The sequence below is a fragment of the Pleurodeles waltl genome, chromosome 5 (assembly GCF_031143425.1).
Source record: "Pleurodeles waltl isolate 20211129_DDA chromosome 5, aPleWal1.hap1.20221129, whole genome shotgun sequence".
NCBI classification, from domain to species: Eukaryota; Metazoa; Chordata; class Amphibia; order Caudata; family Salamandridae; genus Pleurodeles; species Pleurodeles waltl.
In genome coordinates, this window is record NC_090444.1 from 98,109,046 (window position 1) to 98,132,371 (window position 23,326).

The following is a 23,326-nucleotide window of genomic DNA, read 5'->3' on the forward strand; positions in this document are numbered from 1 at the left end:
AAGAGGATACCTAAATAAAAGTCTTAGCACACCCCACAACAGAACCATCTATAAAGTGTGAACTTTATTTTTGGTATTTTTTGGTCTACTTATCATAGTAAGGGGGTCATTACGACCCTGGCGGAAGGCGGAAAACCGGCGGTAAGACCGCCAACAGGCTGGCGGTCTTTTTTTCCGTATTATGACCATGGCGGTTACCGCCATGGTCATCCGCCGGTTCTCTGTTCCGCCCGCCGGGCTGGAGACCTGGGTCTCCAGACTGGCGTCCGTCACTATACTGCCAGCGGTATTTGGACCCATCTTACCGCCGCGGTTTTCCAGCGGTCTGAACCGCCATGAAAACCATGGCGGTAAGCACTATCAGTGCCAGGGAATTCCTTCCCTGGCACTGATAGGGGTCTCCCCCACCCGACTCCCTCCCCTACATCCCCCACCCCCCATGCCACCCCCCAAAGGTGGCAGGGCCCCCCTCCCCACCCCGACCCCCAACATCACTGCACCCATACCCACATGACACGCACACAGGCACCACCTACATACTTACATACTTACACGCACACACGCCGACATACATGCCTACATCCACACACACAGTCATACACGCACACCCACATTCACACATACATGCATACATCCATACAGACATACCCGCAGGCATACACGCACTCACACACCCCCTCTACATACACAGATGCACACCCCCATGCACCCACACAACACACAACGCCACCCCACCCCCTCCCCTCACGGACGATCGTCTTACCTGGTCCGACGATCCTATGGGTGGGGATGGGAGCCATGGGGGCAGCTCCGCCGACACCACACCGCCAACAGAACACCGCCACGGTGACTCACAGGTCGTGATTCACTGGGCGGTGTTCTGTTGGCATGGCGGTGGAGGTGGAGCAACCTCCACTTCCCCGCCTCCCGCCGGTATGGCTGTTGGCGGCTCTCCGTCGGAACAAGGACGGAGAGCAGCCAACGGTCATAATACGCCGAGCGGAAGACCGCCACCACTGGCGGTACCTCGGCGGTCTTGCAAAAAGACCACCGAGGTCGTAATGACCCCCTAAATGTTTTAGTTAAATTGTTGTCGATATCTAAATCTCTCATAAAAAGAGTAAAATGATTTAGGAGGGCCTGGAGACCATTTGCAGTTCTGGCCAGCAGGGCTTCATCATCACCCACATACAATAGCACAGGAATGAAGCATTTACCCACAAGAGGAATGTCCTTTCCCCATTGAACTAAGTAGTCCCCTAATCCATTAGTATAAAGTGTAAAAAGAAATGAGCCAACATTCTTCCCTGGTGGACACCTCCATTCGATTTAATTAACTCAGTCCACTCCACGACTGGGCCTACCAAACCCTTGCTGTATCATCCCTGTGTATAACCTTCAGTAGGGTAATCAATGGTTCTTCCACCCCATCCCCGCCAAAGTAGACCAAAGCTTTGATCTAATAACTGTGTTGAATGAACAGGAGTGGTCTATAAATGCCAGGTGTATAGCTGTCCTCTTGATTTGGTATATTTTGCAGTGTCAATAAATACTAGTTTGAGGATTCTTCCACAGAGTTCTATCCAAGTTTCTAATCTAGCCAAAAAGACTCTACCTAAGATTTAACTGTAGTGTCCAGCAACAAAATCTACTCCCATTTCTTCTGAGGAATTTCAGTCCCTGAGGAACAAATGCAGTATTTAGTTGCTTCTTTGTCTGATGCTCTTGCTAAATCTAAACATTCTTCTAAGGGGGAGTATTCTCCTTCCTCTCATTCCTCAGTTACTTAATTTAATGTTTCTTCACCTTCATCTATTTCTTTTTGGCTGCCTCTCAAGTATGGGAAAGAAAAGGGTTATAGCCCAGAGATAGCTCATAAAAGCGATTTCATTCAGAAGTTTGGCCTTCCTTTTAGGTGATAATCTGCTGATACCCATTGAGGAGAAGATGCCAAGCACTAGCACATGGCTCTTTAAGCCATTACAGTCTCATTTACCGATGCTTGGTAAATCTAAAGATATTTCTAGGAGACATTATTCTCCTTCCTTTCCCACTTCCTGAGTTTCTTCTTTTAGTGTTTCTTCACCTTCATCTAGGTTCAGGATCCTGAGACAGCTCATAAAAGCAAATTCATTCAGAAGTCTGACCTTCCTTTTAGGTGATAATCTGCTGATACCCATTGAGGAGAAGATGCCAAGCACTAGCACATGGCTCTTTAAGCCATTACAGTCCTGTGTCCCTTCCCGACTTATTTGGCTATAATTAAGGAAATAATGAATTTGCTTCTGACAGAGTAAAAAAAAAATCCAGAGAAGGCTGAACTTCCTAAATTTCAAGCACGTTTGTACCCTTTGGTTAAGGGTGACATGGAAATTCTTTCAGCCATTAATATTGACCTGATGTTGGACGGTCATGCAGGACACAGTGATAGCTGAAGAGGTCTTTGATACAGACTTTGTAGAAAGTTGAAAACTTCTTGAAGAGCTGTTTGGGGTTAAATCTCACCTTGAGAGATGCAGGTTCTGTGGTGTGTACCTCCCAATTTTTGGTAAAGGATTTCTATGGAATAACTTCAGATATGCTGGATGGTACTCAGTGGTTTGGAATTATTTTTTAATATGAAAATGTAGGCCAAATTCCTGGCAGACTTATCTTGTGCTATTCGGAAGGCTTCCATGGCTTCCATTGTAGCTGTCAGACATCAACTTTACATGAGGGACTAGAGAGCTGAAGCAACTCAGAAAGTGGGTGCCTTCACATGCCTTTTTTTAGGAAACAGACTGTTTGGAGCTCAGTTAGAAGATGTGCTTCAAATGGCCAGCAAGAATCAAGAACCTGCACAGTTATTCAGAGCCCAGGTTAAACCAGAGCCCCTTGAAGAGCTACTAGAAGGTGATGACAGAAAGTCTTTCTGTTCAGTTTTCAAGTTGGAAAGAATAAATCAGCCCTACTCTGGCAGGAGTTAGGGTTCAAAGCTTCCACCCCCTCCTCCAAAGCTCATGAAGTGCTCCGGACTGTGCAGAGCCTCCATGGGCGAGGACACCTGTTGTTCTTTCTACAAAAGTGGCAAGAAAGTTTTCAGGTGCCTGGGTTCCCCAAACAATAGAAATGGGATATGCTTTGGAATTTGAGGAGATTCCTCCAGAGCCCTGACTCATCTATCATATTCATGAGATCTAGTAAAGGCTCTAGATGTGTGTCAGGAGATATCAAAGCTGTTAATAAATAATGCAGTATGTCCAGTATCAGAAATTCAGAAAAATCTCCCTCCTCGAATTGGAAGGAAATGGAAGCTGTCCTCCTGCTCTTCTACATTTTACCCATGTTTTGTTGAATCTGGTTATCCTAGTAAGAACAGATAACACACTCATGAAGTTTTACTTGAACAAAAATTCAGGAATGGGATCCTGAATTTTCCTGTCAATTAATCAGTTGGGCAGAGTCTCATCTGAAGGCCCTGTCAGGAAACTACATTCAGACAAAGGACAATGTTCTGGTGGATAGGCTAAGCAGGGTATTTCCTTCTTCCAATGTCTTTTAGTCTAGCTCCCTTTGTTTTGAAACAAGTATGCAAAACATGTGGTACTCAGCATTTCTGTCAAGGTTCCAAGAGCAGAATTGTTGTGGAGTAGATGCTTTGACATGTTCTTGGCCTCTTGTTCACCTTCTTTCCCTTTCCTGTGATACCCAAACTCCTAGCCAGATTGAGGAAGGAGAAAATTGACCCTGTCCTAGTAGGCTGCTTTTGTCAAAGAATGGTGTGGTCTCCTTTTATTAAGTTAGATGGCAAAGGTTCCAAAATGGACTCTTCCAGTAGATCAATGTCCCCTTCTATCTCCATTGCTCCTCCTGAGCACTTGCAGGAGGGTGAGACTTTGGCATGGTGGTTGAGAAGAAGGGTTTGAGGAAATTGGGACTTTCTTCTTCTGTGGCCAGTTCTGTCCATCAAAATAGAAATCTGACAATCATAATTGGTCATCTTTTTCTAGATGGTTTATGGTGAAAATTTTAAGCCTTTCAGATTATGAATCCAGGTGGATACCTCAGTTTCTACAGGAAAGTTTTGACGAAGTTCTAGCAGTTGGTCCTTTAAGGGCTCAGTGTACTGCAGTAAGGACAGGGCACCCTGCAGGGTGTTTCTGAAATGGATTTCTTGGTTTCAAGATTACTGATGGGTTTCTCTTTTATAAATCCAACTTTTAGATCAATTTTCCCTTCTTGGCAGCTTTCTCTTGTCTTCAGAGTGTTACAGTCCCATCCCATTGAGTCTCTGGAAGAAACATTTGAAACATTGACCTCTAAAGGTTCTTTTTTTAGTGGCTGTAACATTGTCCCATAGCCTTGAAGAACTGGGTACTTTGTCTGTTAAGCCCCTTTATTTAGGGACAGGTTTCTGTTCTAAGGTAATATCTTCATTTCATGAGGATCAGTTAATAATTTTATGTTATGTTTCCCGGTGCCCACTACTCCTAAAGAAGAAGATCTATATACATTGGATGTTTTAAGGGCTGTAAAGATTTATGTGGCTAGATTAAAGAGATACAGACAATGTGGAAACATTTTGTTTTTTTCATCATGGACAAAAGGCTGCTACACAACCCTTGAGCCGATGGTATGAAACACTCATTTCCATTGTTTATGATTTACAGGACACTGTCCTACCGGGTAAAATACAGGAAAGGTCTACCCAGGGAATGGCTGCCTCCTGGTCTGATGCCTGTGAGGCTTCTGGATTGGACATATGTAATTCTCCTATTTGGGTCACACCATCTGTATTGCTTCTCATTACAGCATGGATGTTGGAAATGCTGAATCCATGAACTTTGGTTCCAGAGTATTAGCAGCCGCTATACCCTGAATATTTGTATGTCCGAACTCTTAGGCATTAAAATAATTATTTGCACCATTTGGAAGTTTCTCATTATATATCCGAATCAGGTTGTGCTTCATTGCTGTTGTACATGCTCATATAGTAAGCAGTGGTGCAAGAAAAATGGTGTTACCAATACTTACAACCCTCCTTCTCAGCCCCATTTCACAACCTAGATTCTCTTATACAGCCTGGGGACATATGGGAAGTGTGGGGGGCTCTACACAAGATGACAAACCTGGGATATATATCTTCTTTAGTGGTATTGATAGTTGGTGTACAGTAAGAGAAGGCCCGAGGGCGGGGTAGTGACAGTTTGTACCTGGGAGTGTGTAAAATCCGAGGGGCTTGTGAGCACAGGAATCTAGGAGAAGGGGCGTGCACAGCATGGAAGGATGGCTGTGATAAACTTGTAGGTAAACAGTGGCAGACTTATGAGATGCCTATTGGGTGGAACCTTTTGGATGGCCTTATGTTTTTTTCCTCTTCCTGTCATCTCGCCAGATCCTCAATGTGCTGCTGGCCCCGGATATAATGAGTAGCGATGACCTCACACTGACAAGTGGGCATTCTCGACGAATATTTGCCCTGAAGTTCCACCCTGCTGAATATCACATCTTTCTGACAGGAGGCTGGGATGATTCGATTAAGGTACTGGCTAAATATTTAGAGGAAAAACTAAGTGCTAAATGTGATGTAACCTGGAGTTAGGTTTGGGACAAAAGGACCATGTTTTTGCTGGTTAGGGAGACTTATTTATGATGTTTAAGTAGGTTCTAAGGTACATTGTGTGGATCTAGCTCCCCATGTGGCATGTAAAACCTATCTTAGTATAATACAGCAGCAAGACTGTTGTGATTTTTAGTGGTTCGAAAAAGAGCAGGAAGGAAAAAATAGCTCTGGTCAGGCTTCCAGGACAAATAAACTTTAGAAGCACCTTCATGGTCCTTTGCCATTTAGTTTTTTTTCTTTCATAAGAAACTAATAATAATATTTCCCTGTTCAAAATACACACATGAAATAGTAGTCTCGTACAGCTTTAAATAATTTGTTATGCTGAAAATTCTAAATATATAGTGAACATTTAAAATACATGGTTGTATACATTATTAACTCCTTATTAAAACTTGTCTGTAACTTTGTATCTCATAACGTATGTTTGTACTATTTGTACAGCACATTCTTAGCCAAAAGGCATTGGAGCTGTTCAGGATCAAAGGTACAGCCAAAGAGACTGTTGGGGGAGCAGCTGCTGAAAGTGGAGATACATTGTTCCTGCACCGAGATTTCGTTTTCTTTAAAGAGATGCTTTTGTCCGCTCTTGTTTGTATGTGGATTTTCATGTATATTTTGGGAATTTATGTGAAGGACACAGTCCACCAAAAGGCAGGATATGAACTTAAACAAAGGCAAATGAATCTACATGGGGGTCAGAAATTGGGTTATCAGTTGAGGGGGTAAGTACCCATCTCAAGTAACAGTACGCTTGCATAAACATGTTTAAATTCAACAAGAAAGGTTCGCATGCAATTTTAATAGAACAGCGTGGATGCTTCATAGCAGTCAGGTGCACATTAAAGCGGGTTAGAACCCCTTTTTAGTGCTCATGAATATTAAATGCACAAAGAAAAGATGCTGTTAGCTGTGAATTACTGTAACCTGAAGGTGTAGTTTACAAACACATGGGTGATTACCAAGAAAATAGATGCACATGGAAAGAAAAAACACTGGCAAAGTAAGGCATTGGCCCACCAGCCTTGGAATTGAAGTGCACTACTTTTAAGGCAATGTGGCCATGTAATGCAGGACAATGGTGTCGTCCACTTTCAAGGGAACCAGGGGCTGAAGTGGGCTGATTCACTGTCCTAGGCTGTAGTGACCAGAAACCACACATGAGTGACAGATGAACATATCAGTGAGGGAAAATGGCTTACCCGAAGCCGTTCTTAGTATGTATCTTGGCCAGATGTAGGAAACTCCTATTTTGCATTTCCTAAATAGCCAATCCTAAGAAATTGCTATTTAGGAAATGCAAAATGGAATGTACAAAAAAAGAGATCTCCTAATAGTGATTCCTACAGACTCCTAATAGGAAATGGCAAATTAGGAAATGCCCCTTGATGCACCCCAAAACAGTGGGGCGTTTGCGTGCCACGTGGCACTTTAAAAAAAATGCATTTTGAATCAATTTTTCAGATTTGCACATGGTTACCCTCAACTTGGAGTCGAGAGTAATAGCATTTCCTAAATGCCCATTTCTCATTTAGGAAATGCTTTAAACGTGCTTAGGAAATCACAAATAGGAAACCCTATTTGGGAATCACAAAATGTGTTTTCTACTGGGTAGAAATCTCATTTTGCGATTCTCTATTGGCATTTGTACATCTGAAAAGGCAATTTTATTTTTTCTTGTGATTCAGTCCATTAAGAAATGCTAGATCCGTTCGTACATCTGGCCCTTAGTTTTTTTTTTCTTCTATGTAATAAGATTTTTATTACATGACGGTTGACGAGATCCGTAAAGCGATCTTTAATCCAGATTTAAAAATCCCTGCCTTCGAAGGAAAAGAGAGCCAAACAGCATTGCAGCAACAATGGATAAGGTAGACTGTAATGAATCTCTGTGCACTATAAATAATCAATATTATTATCACCCAAATTATTTAGTGTAATCTATTCTTAAACCCAGAAACTGATTGGTGCTTGCTAGGACTTTAACCCATGTGCTGCAGACTGCCCCCCATTTCAAGGGGAGGAGATTAATTTAGCAAGCAATGACATGAAATAGAGAAGAGCCCCATAGTAATGGCACCCTTTGGACATCACAGTTCCCTCCATACTGCTGAGTCGAAAGAAGAATCTTTCAAGACTCCTTTGTCTACCACTGTCTCATTTGTCAAAGGTGTGATGCCATGACAAGGCCTCTTAGATAGGCCACATCCTCATAGTTTGCTGATACATATGTCACTATAGAGCATTTTGCATAGTTTACTAAAGCAGCATTTCCAAAAGTTAGAGTACAAGTTCTGTGTTTCAGAGGAACCACTCATCATTGAGTAAGTGAAATGATTAGTGCCTGTAAGACACCATCCACCTATGGTGGTCAGATTTTATCAGCCAATACCTGGGTCAGGAAAAGGCCTAATTTTAATTGCTGTTGAATTCACATACATGGAGACTCTTGCACCAGAATACTGCTCTGTCCCACAACTAAGCATCTCCTAAACATGTCAATGTCAGTGATCTGGCACCCCGTAAAATCCTCACTCCTAAAAGGCACAAGTTTTATCCCTTCAACAATTAGCTAAGTTTCCTGACTCTAGGAGGCCCAGATCCAATTTATTTAGGGCAGTACAAATGCACATTTTTGCAAAGCCTTAGCTCTTTTTCAGTTTTGGCCTTAATAAGCTGTATTTTAGCAGAATAACGAACTCAGTATTGTATTCATGAATTACATCTTCTCCTCAGGGACCTCTTGCACTTCCTCCAGAAGATTCTGCCACCTGTTCATTACAAACTTATTACTTTCAGCAGCAACGTATGTCATATGATTAAATTCCATAGACTTGTATTGAGAAAAATCATATATGAACAATGCTAAATTTCATGTATTTTATCGTTAGGCTCCAGGTTGCCCTTTTTAAGCGAGAAGTCGGGTCAGTTGAAAAGGCGTTTGTCTTATGATTATTTGATGTGCTGCTTGCTAATTTTGTATTAATAGCATGGGGAGAGTCAATCGAAAAGATAACTGTTGTTCTCCAGGCCTGCCACCCTGAGAGGCAAGGGAGGTGGAGTCATGTTTGCGATATCTTTCCTCCCTTTTGCCCTCCATGCTGTCTGCTCTAATCTGAACTTTAATTAATCTAGCAACAAAGACTCTGGAGCAGTATTGAATAAAGTTGAGGTTAGTCAGATTGTAAAGAGGGTGCAAGGACAAGAGCCCAAAATAAAGAATATACTCCTCTCTGTGGAGACTGATTTGAGTGCTGGACCAATTTAGCAGTCATATGCCTTATTGCAATGACCATGTTACATATGTCATGATGAATAGTTACAGTCAACCATCAGCTGATGAATGTGGGCTCATCGGTATGTGGATGACTTATTGCTTTAAGAGGCTGTAGGTAGGCTGATCTTTTGCTCATCTCTGCTTAGTTGCAGTTAGACCTGTGAGACAGATAAACTTGTCCCTCGGTTCATAAATACTACAAAGGTATAGCAGAAGGCCATGCATTTTTCTGATGCCAAATGTCATGACCAGGAGGACTGTCCATAGTGCATGGAATAAAGGTCAGACCTATTGCCCAGTACCTGCTGGCACAGATAGATGCTCTAACTAGTGGGAGTTGAGGGTAGGAAAGATGACCAAGGACATATCTAAAGGTGACATCCTGTTCCCAGCTCTTGAGTACTGTGCCTGCACTGACTGCATGCAGGACATGGCCTTCAGCTATGTCCTTTGTCTGTACCTGCTGGTCACATTAGAAGGCTGTTCGCTACAACCTGAACTCCTGGAATAATATATAGCGTAAGATAAAAAAAATTACAAAACGAGGTCTTTTGTGGTTTGATGCAAACATGTCTAGTAGTTTTGGTGGTGGTAGCATGAAAATAGTTCTCAATACACATGTATGAACATTAATGTTAAGTATTTCAAATTGAAATTAACTTCTGCAGATTACTTGCACAACTTCCTTGGTGTCAGAGTATATTGGGACCATTTTTCACAGCTATTCTCCATCACTGGGATCACGTGGTGCACATTAGTATCAATGTCTTAATCATCATGACCTTTAATGATGTGAGGACCTCTTTCCTTATAAGGAGCCATAGTCAAGGTTTTCATTTTTTTTCTAAAGGCACTCAAAAGTAGTTTTGACACCATGTCACTGCCTAAATCTTCAAGTGTCAAACCTTGCAAAACTTTTGGAGACATTGGTTAGTCGCCCTCACACTTCCTACGTCATCTGATTAATTTCAACAGATGCATCACAAGGATTTGAGATATAGTTGGGCCAAATTATGTATGGCTTCACTGGAGGAAATGTTGAAGTCTCCTTCCAGAGCAAGTACAAGATCCAGGACTAGATCTTGTTCAAGCTCCAGGTCTGAGAAGAGACATGAAAAGCATAACAAAAGAGTACTGCTCCTCTCACTATGACATGAAAAGTAAGGTATAGGTAGGAGCCTTCAAGCTCCTTGTTGGAGTTAGGTCCAGCACTTCAGACTATATCCCCTTGGTAAGCTATCTTATGTTTGAAGAATCTTGACAGCAGATTGAGGCTTTTAAAATAGTAATGCAGATCTACATGCTACGTCGTTTGAGGCGACTTAGCCAACTTCAAAAGAGGTAGCCGCGTGCTCCTATCTCCACTCCTCAGCCTTTCATCTTGATGGTCTGAAAACAGTGCTGAAGGGGTCATCCAAGCCACCTTCAAAGCCTGTCTGACAGCTATGGTTAAGCTGGAGTTTGAGGCACCGCTATCGACTTCAGTCAGAATCGATTCAGAGACCAGATCTTGCAGTCTAAATGAAATCCTTAGTAATACTTGAAGGATGCAGAATTTCCACAAGTTCCTCAAGTCTCAAGGTAAGATTCTTTTAAGAGACTGTACAGTTTGTTTGGACTGCTTTCAGATTCTTTGATGTTCCAAAATTTTGCCAGATTCATGGATGATTCAGAGGAGCAATAGAGTTTTTACTTCCCTTTAGGCTCCTATGCTAACCCTTTAGCTGATTTACGCAGTGCAAGTGGCTGGAGACACATTTAGCAAAACTGAGTTGCCAAACCATGAAGGTTTGCATCCGCTGAACAAGCCATTATTGTTCTGCGAGCAGGAGCCTTGTTTGGCTGTGTAGGGAATACAAACTGCTGTTAAGCCGAGTAGGAGTGCCTTTGTGAGGCAGCTGGGCAGTATAGATACGAGTGACCCCCATCAGGAAGTATATGTACATTAAGCATTGTCCTAGATGCTCAGTCATTGTGGAGGCCCCTCCATGGCTCAGCCAGGTCTGGTTTTGGGACATCTGCAGCTCCTGCTCCAGTACCCTGTCACTGACTCTATTTCTCCTCACCATAGTTCAAGGTTTGGCAGCTCCCAGAAAATTCACAACCAGGTACAAGTGCAATTTAAATTGTTTAAAGTTTTGATAATAGGAAACGATGGTGCTCTGTTCACACCTATTATTTGCTCTACAGAGATAGCCTGTGCTTTTATGCCATTACAATAAATCCATTAAAGTAAACAGAGAATAGTTACGGAGAACCCCACATTGAAAGGCATTAAAGAGATAGTCAAGCACATCGTTGACACAATGTTTTGCTTTTTAACATTGTGGTCAAATGTTAACAATTTATGATTAGGATTATAGTTGGGATTCAGTGCAGTACTATGTTTAGGGTTAGAATGAGGGTTTCAGTTAGGCTTAGGGAGACAGGGACATGTGTAATTCAGTTAGTTTCAAAACAGAGGGTAGGGCTTGTAGTTAGTTTTCTGGTTTGTGTTAAGGTAAAGAGATAGCAATAAGGTTAGGGTCTTCAAGCTTCAGAGAGTGATGGCTACAATGAGCGTGTCCATTGTAAATAGCACTGTTAGCTGTCGTAAATTAAAATATTTGATTATGGAGTTTGGTTAAAGGGATTGACTTCTAAGGTGGTATGGTGTCATTCTTTTGTTATGACAATGATCCGTTGGCTGAATTTTATCTTTTCTCTATGCCATCAATCCAGCTTGGCTGACTGGGCACTGCACAAAGTAGCTGTAATTCACTCACTCATATAATATAGGCGCCGAAGAGCTTATTTCCATTTCCATAATCATCGCCGGTGGCTACGATCCGTATGGGACAGGAGCATTTTCAGTTCTCAGTGCTCCCATCTCACCATTGTCCCCATGGATAGTCACAAAAGTGATGGTGGTAGTAGTAGCTGCTCTTTGGGGCTCGGAGTCCCTGGATTCCCCTACATCAATGACTGGCTGTTTAAGGTGGGCTTGCCCCAGGAAGTAGTTAACCATCTCCAAACTATGGTGAGCCTTCTGTCATCTCTCGAGTGCACTGTCAATGTGCCAATGTCGCACCTGACTCCATTCATAGAAGCCGTTCTGGGTGGTTTTGTGTCTTTTACACTGAAACAAAAGCACAGGGCATTTAGGCCATGAACTCATTCATTCAGCCTCTGTCCTGGATTTCAGTATGGTTGACTCTGAGGCTGCTGGGACTGATGGTCCTCTGCATTCTGCTGGTCAAGAATGCCATTTGGCATATGTGGGCTCTGCAGTGGGATCTAAAGTCTTAGTGTGTCCAGCATCTAGGGGACGTCTCTGGCCATGTCCAGGTTTTGGAGGAGACTGCAAATGATCTGTATTGGTGTTACCTGGTTGAGTCACCGGCAGACCCCTCTCCCTTCCTCACCATTGCGGACAGTGGTGACCTAAGCATCACTTCAGGTGGAGATCAGAGCCCTATGGTCTGCCACAGAGGCCAACTCTATATTAAGCTTCTGGAGCTGAGGGCCATCTCCTTGGCATTAAAAGTCTTCCTTCAGTCCATCAAGAGGAAGTTGGTACAGGTGCTTATGCATAACAACACAGCAATATGGCATTGCAACAAAGATCGGAGTGAGGTCATTGACCCTGTGCCAGGAGACACTGTGGCTCTGGAAATGGATCATTAGGGAATTTTCTTGGTGAACCACCTGCCAGGATCTTTGAATGGCAGAGTGGACAAGCTCAGCTATCCATGCCTAGCAGTCCACAAGGGGCATTTGCACCTGGAGTGGAGCAAAGTCTCTTCTGCCAATGGAGATAACCTTGGCTTGATATATTTGCCACTGTAGTGAACTCACAATGTCAGCAGTGCTGCTCGTTGGAGTTTCCAAGAGTATCTCGCTAGGAGATGCTTTCCGCCTCAGGTGGAACTTGGGACTAGTGCATGCCTTTCCACTGATACCTCTCATTTCCTGAATTCTGAAAATGATCAGGACTGACAAGGCCCAAGTCTTTCTAGTGGCCCTGAATTGCTCACAGAGTGTGATATCCATATCTTTTGGGCATGAGCATCTGTCCTCCCATCAGGCTGCCCTCTGTAAGGATCTGCTGTTGCAGCAACTGGGCAGGGTCCTGCACCCATAACTTGACAATCATCACATTCATGCCTGAGGATTGAACTGCCACGGCTGAACACCTTGGGCGTTACTCTGAAGATGGGTGATGTCTTCTTGGCAGCCAGGAGTGCCTCAACAAAGACAGTATACGCCTTTCGTTGGGACAAACGTATGTCTTAGTGCTGCACACAGCAGATTGACTCTGTCCAGTCAAAGCTCTCTGATGTTTTGTTGTTTGTTTTTTCTCTCATCCAGTGAGACTTTGCTCTTGTCACGTTTAAAGGATATCTTTCAGGTCTTTTGGCCTTTAATTGTTGCCAGATCAGCCCTCATTATTTATATTTCCAGTTGTAAGGTGTGTTTTTTTTAAAAGCCTACAACATAGGCTTCCTCCCTCTCCCTTGTCCACGCCACAGTGGGACCTTAACATGGTCCTTACATATTTGATGTGCACTTCCTTTGGCCAGCTTCACAGATGTCCTTTATGGCTTCTCACTCTTGAGGTTCCTCATCACCATAACATTGGTACCGCATGTAAATGAGCTTCAAGCTCTGTTTCAACCTGCTATACACCTTCTTCTTCCCAGACAAACTTGATCTGCTGATGAGAGTATCCTTCTTGACGAAAGTTGGGACACTGACCACATCGGTCGTAGTATCACATTACTGGCATTCTTTGCTCCATGTCACCCCTTTAAGAAGGAGAGGCTCCAACACTTGAACCCCAAAAGAGAACTCAGCTTTTACATTGATCGTACCAGAGAACATCAGGTGGACAATCCGCTCTGTTTCAGGTTTGTAGGAGCGAAAAAAGGCTAAGTCTTGCAGGAGAGGATCCTCTCCTGCTGGATTGTGCTCTGTGTTAAGATCTGCTATGCATTAGCCAAAAAAGCAGCCTCAGGAAGAGTTGCATGCTCATTCGACCATACCAAATGTTACTACCACTGCGTTTGCATGCAGTTTGTGTCCTGGACATCTGCTAGGCAGTTTTGTGGGCATCCCTCGATATATTTATGAAACGGTCCTACCTGGCTAGCCAGATTCACCGAGAGGGGCATGTCACCTGCTCGGTCATACAGGATTTCTTGGTTTGAGTACATCCACAGACCCACCTCCAAAGAGGTACTGATTTGGTATGTATTCTAAAGGTGAGGAAGCTGCGGTTAGAAGTCTCTATCAGAAGAACAAGTTATTTACCTTTGGTAATGTTTTTTCTGGTAAAGAGACTATCTAGCCACAGATTCCTCAGCAACCCTCCCATTCTCTCCATTGAGTGAATTGCACTCTATCCATTAGTAAGATCCCAAGTTTAGGAATCTGCACACTGGTGAAAGCCAATTTGCTATTGCAGCTGTGCATCTGGAGGCACGGACAACCTCGAAAGCAAATAACATCAACTCAAGGGAGCAGTGCCTCTGAAGGCTCACCATGTCACTTCCTGAGCGGAACAGCAGCAGTGCGGAGTAACGCGGCGCCACCTACCAGTACGCTGAGGTACTGCTGATAAGTTTCCAGATCCAGTATGACTACTGGGAGATAATTAAAAGGTCAGGAATCTGTGTTTAGATAGTCTGTAAAAGGAGCGTAACAAAAGTTTAGTAACTTTAGATTATCAATACCAGGATATCTGTAATAACAAGTTGCGGTATTATTGGTGGAACACAAGTTGGTCCCTTATTGGCATCAAAGGAATGGGGAAATAATACAGTAACAATTTCTGCACATGAACCCAAAATTTCGGTTGTCTTTCATTCATATTGTAGAAGTCAGGGTTGGTAATTTTATTGTATGGAATTATTCTCTCAATTATGTTGTAGATGTGACACTTATGTAATCTTATGTGATAGTGCTGCCTCATCCATATTTCAGTTAACCCTACACTTTAAATCACTCCAAAATCCTGTAAACTATGTTTCCCCATCAAGTGGCCTGAAGATTTTATCCCTGGAAAATGGTGCAGTTTTACCTTGTCTTGTTACAGCTAGAGCAGCGGTTCGCCATGAGAGCCATTCTGTGTAATGCAACCCTTTCCCTAAAATGATCAATGTGTGTCCTTCCTCCTCATCTGCAATCCATGCAGGATAAATGTTTTCTACAGCGGGTACTGGTATCTGGAACAGAGATGGAGTGGCAATGTATAGAACCCACTGTATAGGGGTAGGTGAAACATTAGTGAAACTCTACATATTGAATAATGTTTTCATACCTCACTGGGTATTCTCTTGTTTCAGATCTGGGACAAGCGAATGGCCAAGGAAGCCCGAAGAGTAATAAATGGACCTCATATCTGTGGCCCAGGGATTGACATCAAAGTAATACTCCGAACAAGTTGTATTTTAATAATATTCGTATTTAGATTGTGTATATCTTCTAAATTATTCAACTGAATCCCTTCTCTTAATTGCAGGAGAACATGGTTTTGACCGCTTCATGGGTCGCACGTAATGCTTTGCAGTTGTGGGATTTCCGGTCATCAGGGCTCCTGAAGGACATCCCTTTTCCAGCAAGTTTATTACAGGGGGAGTTTCTTTACGCAGGAAAGTTCTGTAATAAAAATGTGGTCATCGCTGGAGGGAGTGGCACTTTTGGTGCCAGTGCTGTGGATTATAAAACTGATGAGGTAAACCTGATGAGAACTAATCATATAACCAATGAGGTAAAATTGTCTGCATTTCTCTTAGGAAATTTATTGTGTTTGTGCAAAATACCAGTGTTCAATATATGGCTTGATGTATTCTTGAAAGACTTTTTCAGTTGGCCAAAAATCTGCCATGTGCTCCGCATACCATTATTTTTAGACCGCTTGTGGTTTATATATAGATGGTAAATGCTTTATAATGGGATGTTGTAGGAGGCTGGCCTGGCTTATAGTGGGTACCTTGTGGTACTTACACCTTGTGCCAGATCCAGTTATCCCTTATTAGTAGATTAGTAGTGTTCTAGCAGCTTAGGCTGATAGAGGTAGCTATAGCAGAGCAGCTTAGGCTGAACTAGGAGACATGCAAAGCTCCTACTATACCACTTATATCACATAGCACTATATCATAAGAAACACAATAATCAGAGTTACTAAAAATAAAGGTACTTTATTTTAGTGACAATATGCCAAAAGTATCTCAGAGGATATACTCCCTTAGGAGGTAAGTAAAATACACAAAATATACACACAAACCAAAATCAGGTAAGTAAAACATTTAGAAAAGTAGTGCAAACACTGTAGAACACAATAGAATGCAATAGGATACAATAGGCCTAGGGGCAAGACAAACCATATACTCCAAAAGTGGAATGCGAACCACAAATGGACCCCAGGCCTAGTGTAGTGTGTAGAGGGTCGCTGGGGGTGTAAGAAAACACTAAGGGTGTCCAAGATACCCCACCCCAAGACCCTGTAAAGTAGGAGTAAAGTTACCCTACTAACCCAGAAAGACAGTAAAGTCGAGAGAGGGGATTTTGCAAAGGCAACAACTGACTGCAAAGCACTGAAGACAGATTCCTGGACCTGAGGACCTATAAAGGAAGGGGGACCAAGTCCAAGAGTCACGCAAGTGTCTGGGGGGCAGGAGCCCACTAAACCCCGGATGAAGGTGCAAAAGGGCTGCCTCTGGGTGGAAGAAGCCAAAGATTCTGCAACAACGGAAGGTGCCTGGAACTTCTCCTTTGGTCAGAAGATGTCCCACGGCGTGCTGGAGGATGCAGAGTTGTTTCCACGCAGAAAGACCGCAAACAAGCCTTGCTAGCTGAAAGAGTCGTGGTTGAAGATAATGGGTGCTGCCAGGGCCCAGGAAGGGCCAGGAGGCCGCCCCTTAGAGGAGGAGACAGAGGGGGCGCTCAGCAACAGAGAGAGCCCACGCAGAAGCAGGCAGCACCCGCAGAAGCACTTGAACAGGCATTCAAGAAATCTGAGCACGGCGGTCGTCTCAACACAACAAAAGAGGGTCCCACGAAGTCGGTGGTCAACTCAGCGAGTTGAGCAATTCAGGACGGAGTGCTGGGGACCTTGGCTGTGCTGTGCACGAAGGAATTCGTGCAAAACTGCACAGAAGCCCCAGCAGCTGCAGATCAAGCAGTACACAGGATTACTGTCTGGTGTGGGGAGGCAAGGACTTACCTCCACCAAATGTGGACAGAAAGACCACTGGACTGTCGGGGTCACTTGGATCCAACTCCTGTGTTCCAGGGGCCACGCTCGTCAAGAAGAGAGGGGACCCAGAGGACTGGTGATGCAGAAGATTGGTGCATGCGTTAGCAGGGGGAATATTCCGTCAACCCATTGGAGATTTCTTCTTGGCTTCCAGTGCAGGGTGAAGGCAGAAAGCCCTCAGAGCATGCACCACCAGGAAACAGTAGAGAAAGCCAGCAGGATTAGGCGCTACAATGTTGCTGGTAGTCGTCTTGCTACTTTGTTGCAGTTTTGCAGGCGTCCTGGAGCAGTCAGCGGTCGATCCTTGGCAAAAGTCGAAGAGGGAGATGCAGAGGAACTCTGGTGAGCTCTTGCATTCATTGTCTGACGAGAAACCCACAGGAGAGACCCTAAATAGCCCTCATAGGAAGATTGGCTACCTAACCAGGTAAGAGCCTATCAGGAAGGGTCTCTGACGTCACCTGCTGGCACTGGCCCCTCAGAGGTCTCCATTGTGCCCTCACACCTCTGCATTCAAGATGTCAGAGGTCTGGGACACACTGGAGGAGCTCTGGGCACCACCCCTAGGGTGGTGATGGACAGGGGAGTGGTCACTCCCCTTTCCTTTGTCCAGTTTCACGCCAGAGCAGGGGCTGGGGGATCCCTGAACCGGTGTAGACTGGCTTATGCAAGGAGGGCACCATCTGTGCCCTTCAAAGCATTTTCAGAGGCTGGGGGAGGCTACTCCTCCCAGCACGTAACACCTATTTCCAAAGGGAGAGGGTGTAACACCCTCTCTCAGAGGAAATCCTTTGTTCTGCCTTCCTGGGACTGGGCTGCCCAGACTCCAGGAGGGCAGAAACCTGTCTGAGGGTTGGCAGCAGTGGTAGCTGCAGAGAAAACCCCAGAGAGCTAGTTTGGCAGTACCCGGGGTCCATGCTGGAGCCCCGGGGATGCATGGCATTGGCACCCCAATACCAGATGTGGCATGGAGGGACAATTCCATGATCTTAGACATGTTACATGGCCATGTTCGGAGTTACCATTGTGAAGCTACACATAGGTATTGAGCTATATGTAGTTCACGCGTTTAATTGTGTCCCCGCACTTAGAAAGTCGGGGGAAATTGCCCTGAACAATGTGGGGGCACCTTAGCTAGTGCCAGGGCACCCTCACACTTAGTAACTTTGCACCTAACCTTCACCAAATGAGGGTTTGACATATAGGTGACTTATAAGTTACTTAAGTGCAGTGTAAAATGGCTGTGAAATAACGTGGACGTTATTTCACTCAGGCTGCAGTGGCAATCCTGTGTAAGAATTGTCAGAGCTCCCTATGGGTGGCAAAACAAATGCTTCAGCCCATGGGGATCTCCTGGAACCCCAATACCCTGGGCACCTAGGTACCATATACTAGGGAATTATAAGGGTGTTCCAGTGTGCCAATCAGAATTGGTGAAAATGGTCACTAGCCTGCAGTGACCATTTTAAAAGCAGAGAGAGCATAAACACTTAGGTTCTGGTTAGCAGAGCCTCAGTGATACAGTTAGGCACCACACAGGGAACACATATAGGCCACATACTATGAGCCCTGAGGTCCTGGCTAGCAGGATCCCAGTGACACAGGCAAAAACAAACTGACACACAAGTAAAAATGGGGGTAACATGCCAGGCAAGCTGTTACTTTCCTACAGATGTCAGGCAAATCACTAAATTGAAGGTGGAATAACGAGGCAGGCTTGTCTCAAAAGAAAATGGAGAAGAAAGTATAAAAAGGGCACATTTGTCCTCTCTCTGCATGGTGTTTCAAAGTTTCCATTTACATCATAAAGTAGTGTTGATTAGATACATGTAAATAATTCTTCTTTGTAAAGCATGAGTGAGTGTTTTAATGGACATCATTCCAGACCACTACAATTTATTGAAAGAACTGTGTAAGACAGATTAGCAGTAACACAGTAGAACGCATACCCTTGCAGAAACAGTCACAGATGTGAGGGACCTGACTTGCTCTTCAACATCATAACTAAGTACACAGTTGGCAAAATAGCTGCTTATGCCTTTTCATACTAGTCAGTTTACTCCTATGGGATCCCATATACATTTAATTTAAATATACATAGGGTGCATTTAATTGTTTAAGTTCGAAGTGCATATAACATTATATGTATTCAAATTAATGGATCTGATGTGACTTATAATAAAACATAATTTAAAATGTCAAATCCCATCATTTCTTCACTCTAGAAAAAACATACTGTTCAGTCTCTTTAAAATAAGCCGCTGGCTTTCATTCACACTGTAGAGCTGAAACATATGGTCATTTTATTGTGTGGAATTATTCTCTCAATTACTTTTCAGATGGGGCGCTTATGTTATATAATGTGATAGTGCAACCTCATCCATAATTCAGTTCTAAACGTCCTATATGGCCTCAAAATCCTCTAAACCAGGGGTCTCCAACCTTTGCTGTAACTGGAACTACATATGTTCAATAAAAATCATTACGAGCTACTAATAATATTAGTGTTCTGATAGTGACCACATCAGACAAGATTACATCGGTGGAAATCCTTTGCATGATTATGCGGAGTGATCACCTCAATGTATCAGGCAGGTTTGCCAGCATTAATGGTAAAAAAAAAAAAGGTAACATGCTTTGCCCCTATATAGGTATTACACATCAGTCATGCCAGTGGTACCAAGGTTATGGTATTAGTAATAAGTCTTCCCAGTGCCACAAGATACATCACTCACATATCAACTTTAAATATATATTTGAAAAGTGAGCCATTTTTCTTCAGAATTCATCTATTGAGTTCTGGCAATACACACATTCTCATCTCAAATATACACTCACAATTTTGTGTCCATAAATTAATTCAGCCAAGCAAAAGTTTCTAACTTAGTAGGCTGAGATGCACATATGAGAGCTACTTACAGGTACCTGGAGAGCTACCAGTAGCTCATGAGCTACTCGTTGGAGAAGCCTGTTCTAAAGTATGCTTTCCCCATCAAGTGGCCAGTCCTATATGGGGACAAATCAACCCTTGTTCAAGGAGCTATTAGGTTCACACAAAATTGCATCTCCTAATGTTCATGTCTTACTTGTTAATGCTGTAATCTGTACTTGTTTTGTTAATAATTTTTATACCAACACAGAATCATCAACCTTTAATAGCTCAAGATAAAAGTCTAGGCTTGTGGATAAGGGCTTAAGGAAAACATCTAAAGCCTAAGAAGCGGAAGAGAAATGTCCATGTTAGACAACTTCCTTACCCTCCTTTCCCAATCCTGTTGCCACTCGTTTTACAAGTGATATGATAGATACTTCTGCTGCAACCAGAGCATCTGCTGCAGCAGCAAGAGTTGATACCAGGCACTAAGTAGGTCCCCGGTGCTAGAGGCAGCAAGAAAAATCTTTCTAGGAAGCTCCTTTAACATGCCCCAAAGTGATGGTTCCCAAAGAATATTGCAAATCTAAAAGATAAGAGCGTGAGAAGGGAAGAGTTAATGAACTGAATGGAAACAATGCATTTGGCAAATTACCAGTCTCAACAAATACATAATTCATTGCAACAGAAACCTCTGTTGATATGCTTGGTAATGTGTGTCCCCCGAATTTAAAGATCACAAATGTTTTAATGTCTTAAAAGATGGCCTGGTGGGACCACTCTGTTGTGCCGGTGTTCTGCTCAGGCTACCTTCATTGAGCCTTACTGCAGTACTTTTACAGTGTCTACCCTGAAGTTGTTATTCGGATTCACAACCCTCCTGTTCAAAAGTTATAAAACCCCTTCCCATAGACCTTAAAGTATACAAGTTATGCCAATCCAGAGAATAAATATTCAGAGAAGTGCAGACATGACTACAGAAAAGGTGACTTCCCATTACCAGTTAGCTCAATCATACTCAGTTAAACCTACCAACCACTACAGCCAACCACAAAAAAGGCAGGCATCCGAAATCAAGAACATTTCGTGTTCAAGAGTGTCATTCATGCAAACATGAAGAAAGCTAAAGGATGTTTTGAACATAGTTGTTCAAGAGATGAAGTCTTCAGCAGAGAAGAGCAAAACAGGTGCATTTCCCATTAAGAAGGCAGGGTCAGACAAATGGCAAATGAGTAAGAAACTGAGATTAAGTTTGTGTGTGTTTCGGTTATTTGAATAAGGCAATGAACCACAACACCTCATCACTCAATTGTTTTTTGGAGGCAGAATACATCTTTTCAGCAAACGTCATCATCCCTAAAAGATCCACTGCTTGTTGCTGCACGTAGATTATCTAATTTACTTTATAGGATGTGGCAGTGTTGTGTCAGGAGTAGAATAATCTAGAAGCCCAGTAGCATTCTAGAATGTACAAATATAAGCTAATAAAGCTTTGTAGTCTCCAGTGCAGAGTGTACCCCTTTTCTTGTTAACTGAAACATCAAACAACTAATCAGACATCCAATATTTTGATTGATTTGCATCTATTTGCTTCTCACATTGTTTGTGGTAACAAGTCATTTTGAAACGTTGAATATCAATCTTCATAGTTGATTGCACCAAAAGAAAGTGAGTAATGTTTGTTTGATTAACCCAATTAGTTGGACCATTTTGCAAATGCATGTTTCTGTAATTTCATGCCATGTGAATGTCTGAGAAAGTAATTAAGTGCCCATCGTAGTAAAGAAATTAAAAAGTTTTGGTGGTTATCTTAGTGATGGTACCTCTATGAGCTTTTGGAAACTTCACAATGAAAGTCTTAAACAACATACACTAGTGTGATGTAGAAATGAGTTAATGCTACAAACCTCTGTTATCCCAGGATTGACCCATGGGTACCGTGCTTCAAGTTTGTTTCCCCAGTTGCTCTCAAGTAGAGTAATAGATAGCTGCATATAAGCTCCTTCACTCCATTAGGTGTTATGAGATTGTGATGGGCATTTTACATCATTTGGGCGAGATGTGTGTGTGTGTGTGTGTGCGCGCCTGTCCAACTTTTTGCTATGTTTCTTAGCTGATGTTTCAGATTGTGGATAGCTTGTGTGGCTATTGACTGAGATTCCAACTAGTATATCAATATTGGCATTGTCTTTAGGTGTCAGGTTGTCATTCTTAATTGAAATTGGTACACAGTGGGGGAAAAGGTTTTTGATTGTATCTTAGTAAATCATTAACAGAAATGTGTCTTAGTAAATTACTAACAGAAAACGATATTAAATTAATTATGGAAAAAGTGCAATTTAAAAAAAATTATGAATATGTTGTTTTCCCACTAATCACAGGTTCTTGGTGATGTCTCCTTATTCAACAAAACAGTTCAGACATTGGATGTGACACATAATGGTCAGGTTGTAGCAGTGGCTGGAGTTGGAGGAAATCTACATATTGCTGAGCTTTGCTGATGTGCCAGGACTTCAAAAACCCAGTGAAACAAGCTCCCAGTTATTAATGTGTCTTATGGTAGCTTTGTAAACCAGTCAAAAGTTTTAAGATTGGTTGAACTAAGTCAAGACAGAGGCTTGTAAGATTTGTTCTTCCAGACAATATTATTAAAGTGCCACAGTTCAGTAATAGATATGCACCAGATATTTTTTTAATATGAAAATAAAAATGTATGGTCCAGTAAATGAAAGTTAAAGGATAAGCTCTGAGTAGCCGAAGCCCAAAGCATAAACCTTCTTTTTGTGATCACCAATCATTTTGTATGTTGTTTTTTTAAGATAACTGGGACTTCATATAGTTAATTAGTTAAATAGACCATAATACTGTCAATTTGTCAGTCCTTCATTATATTTCAGGAAACCTCTTGAACATCATGACAAGCATTACAGAGTTTTGTTCCTGTTGATGAAGAAATGTTTATCCAAATCTCAAGGAATGCTTCTGGGTGCAATGAAAGCTTCATGCAAATCTACTGCAACAAGAGGAAGATATCAATGAAATGTTGTGGCTATTCAGTATTCCATTTAAGGATGTGGAAACCGATACACAGTAGTTCCACCTCCTCATAGTCTGAACCAACTCATGTGAGCTCTATATTATCTTTATATTTAAAGCATTTAGAATTGTAATTTGGCAGACTGAGGCAGAGAAATACTAACCGTGAGAAATAAGAAACTAACAGATGTCACCTAAAGCAGAAAATGAAGTAGAATAAATTCATAAAATTCCTTGTCCTCTTAAGAATATAATATGTGTTTGAACACTTTAAGCTGTGTTTTAAAGAGATGGCCAGAA

General features: G+C 42.6%; 1 protein-coding gene across 2 annotated transcripts in view; it reads left to right on the forward strand.

The window, feature by feature from the left end:
* Nucleotides 1–22,784, forward strand: part of LOC138295412 (U4/U6 small nuclear ribonucleoprotein Prp4-like) — a 105,807-nt gene extending 83,023 nt beyond the window's left edge. For both annotated transcript variants that reach the window (XM_069233696.1, XM_069233695.1), the window contains 4 exons: nucleotides 5,375–5,521; nucleotides 15,206–15,286; nucleotides 15,382–15,594; nucleotides 22,372–22,784. In XM_069233696.1, coding sequence (XP_069089797.1) covers nucleotides 5,375–5,521; nucleotides 15,206–15,286; nucleotides 15,382–15,594; nucleotides 22,372–22,491 — 561 coding nt within the window. In that variant the 3' untranslated portion in view covers nucleotides 22,492–22,784. The remainder of the gene's footprint in view (nucleotides 1–5,374; nucleotides 5,522–15,205; nucleotides 15,287–15,381; nucleotides 15,595–22,371) is intronic.
* Nucleotides 22,785–23,326: the final 542 nt, after the last annotated feature.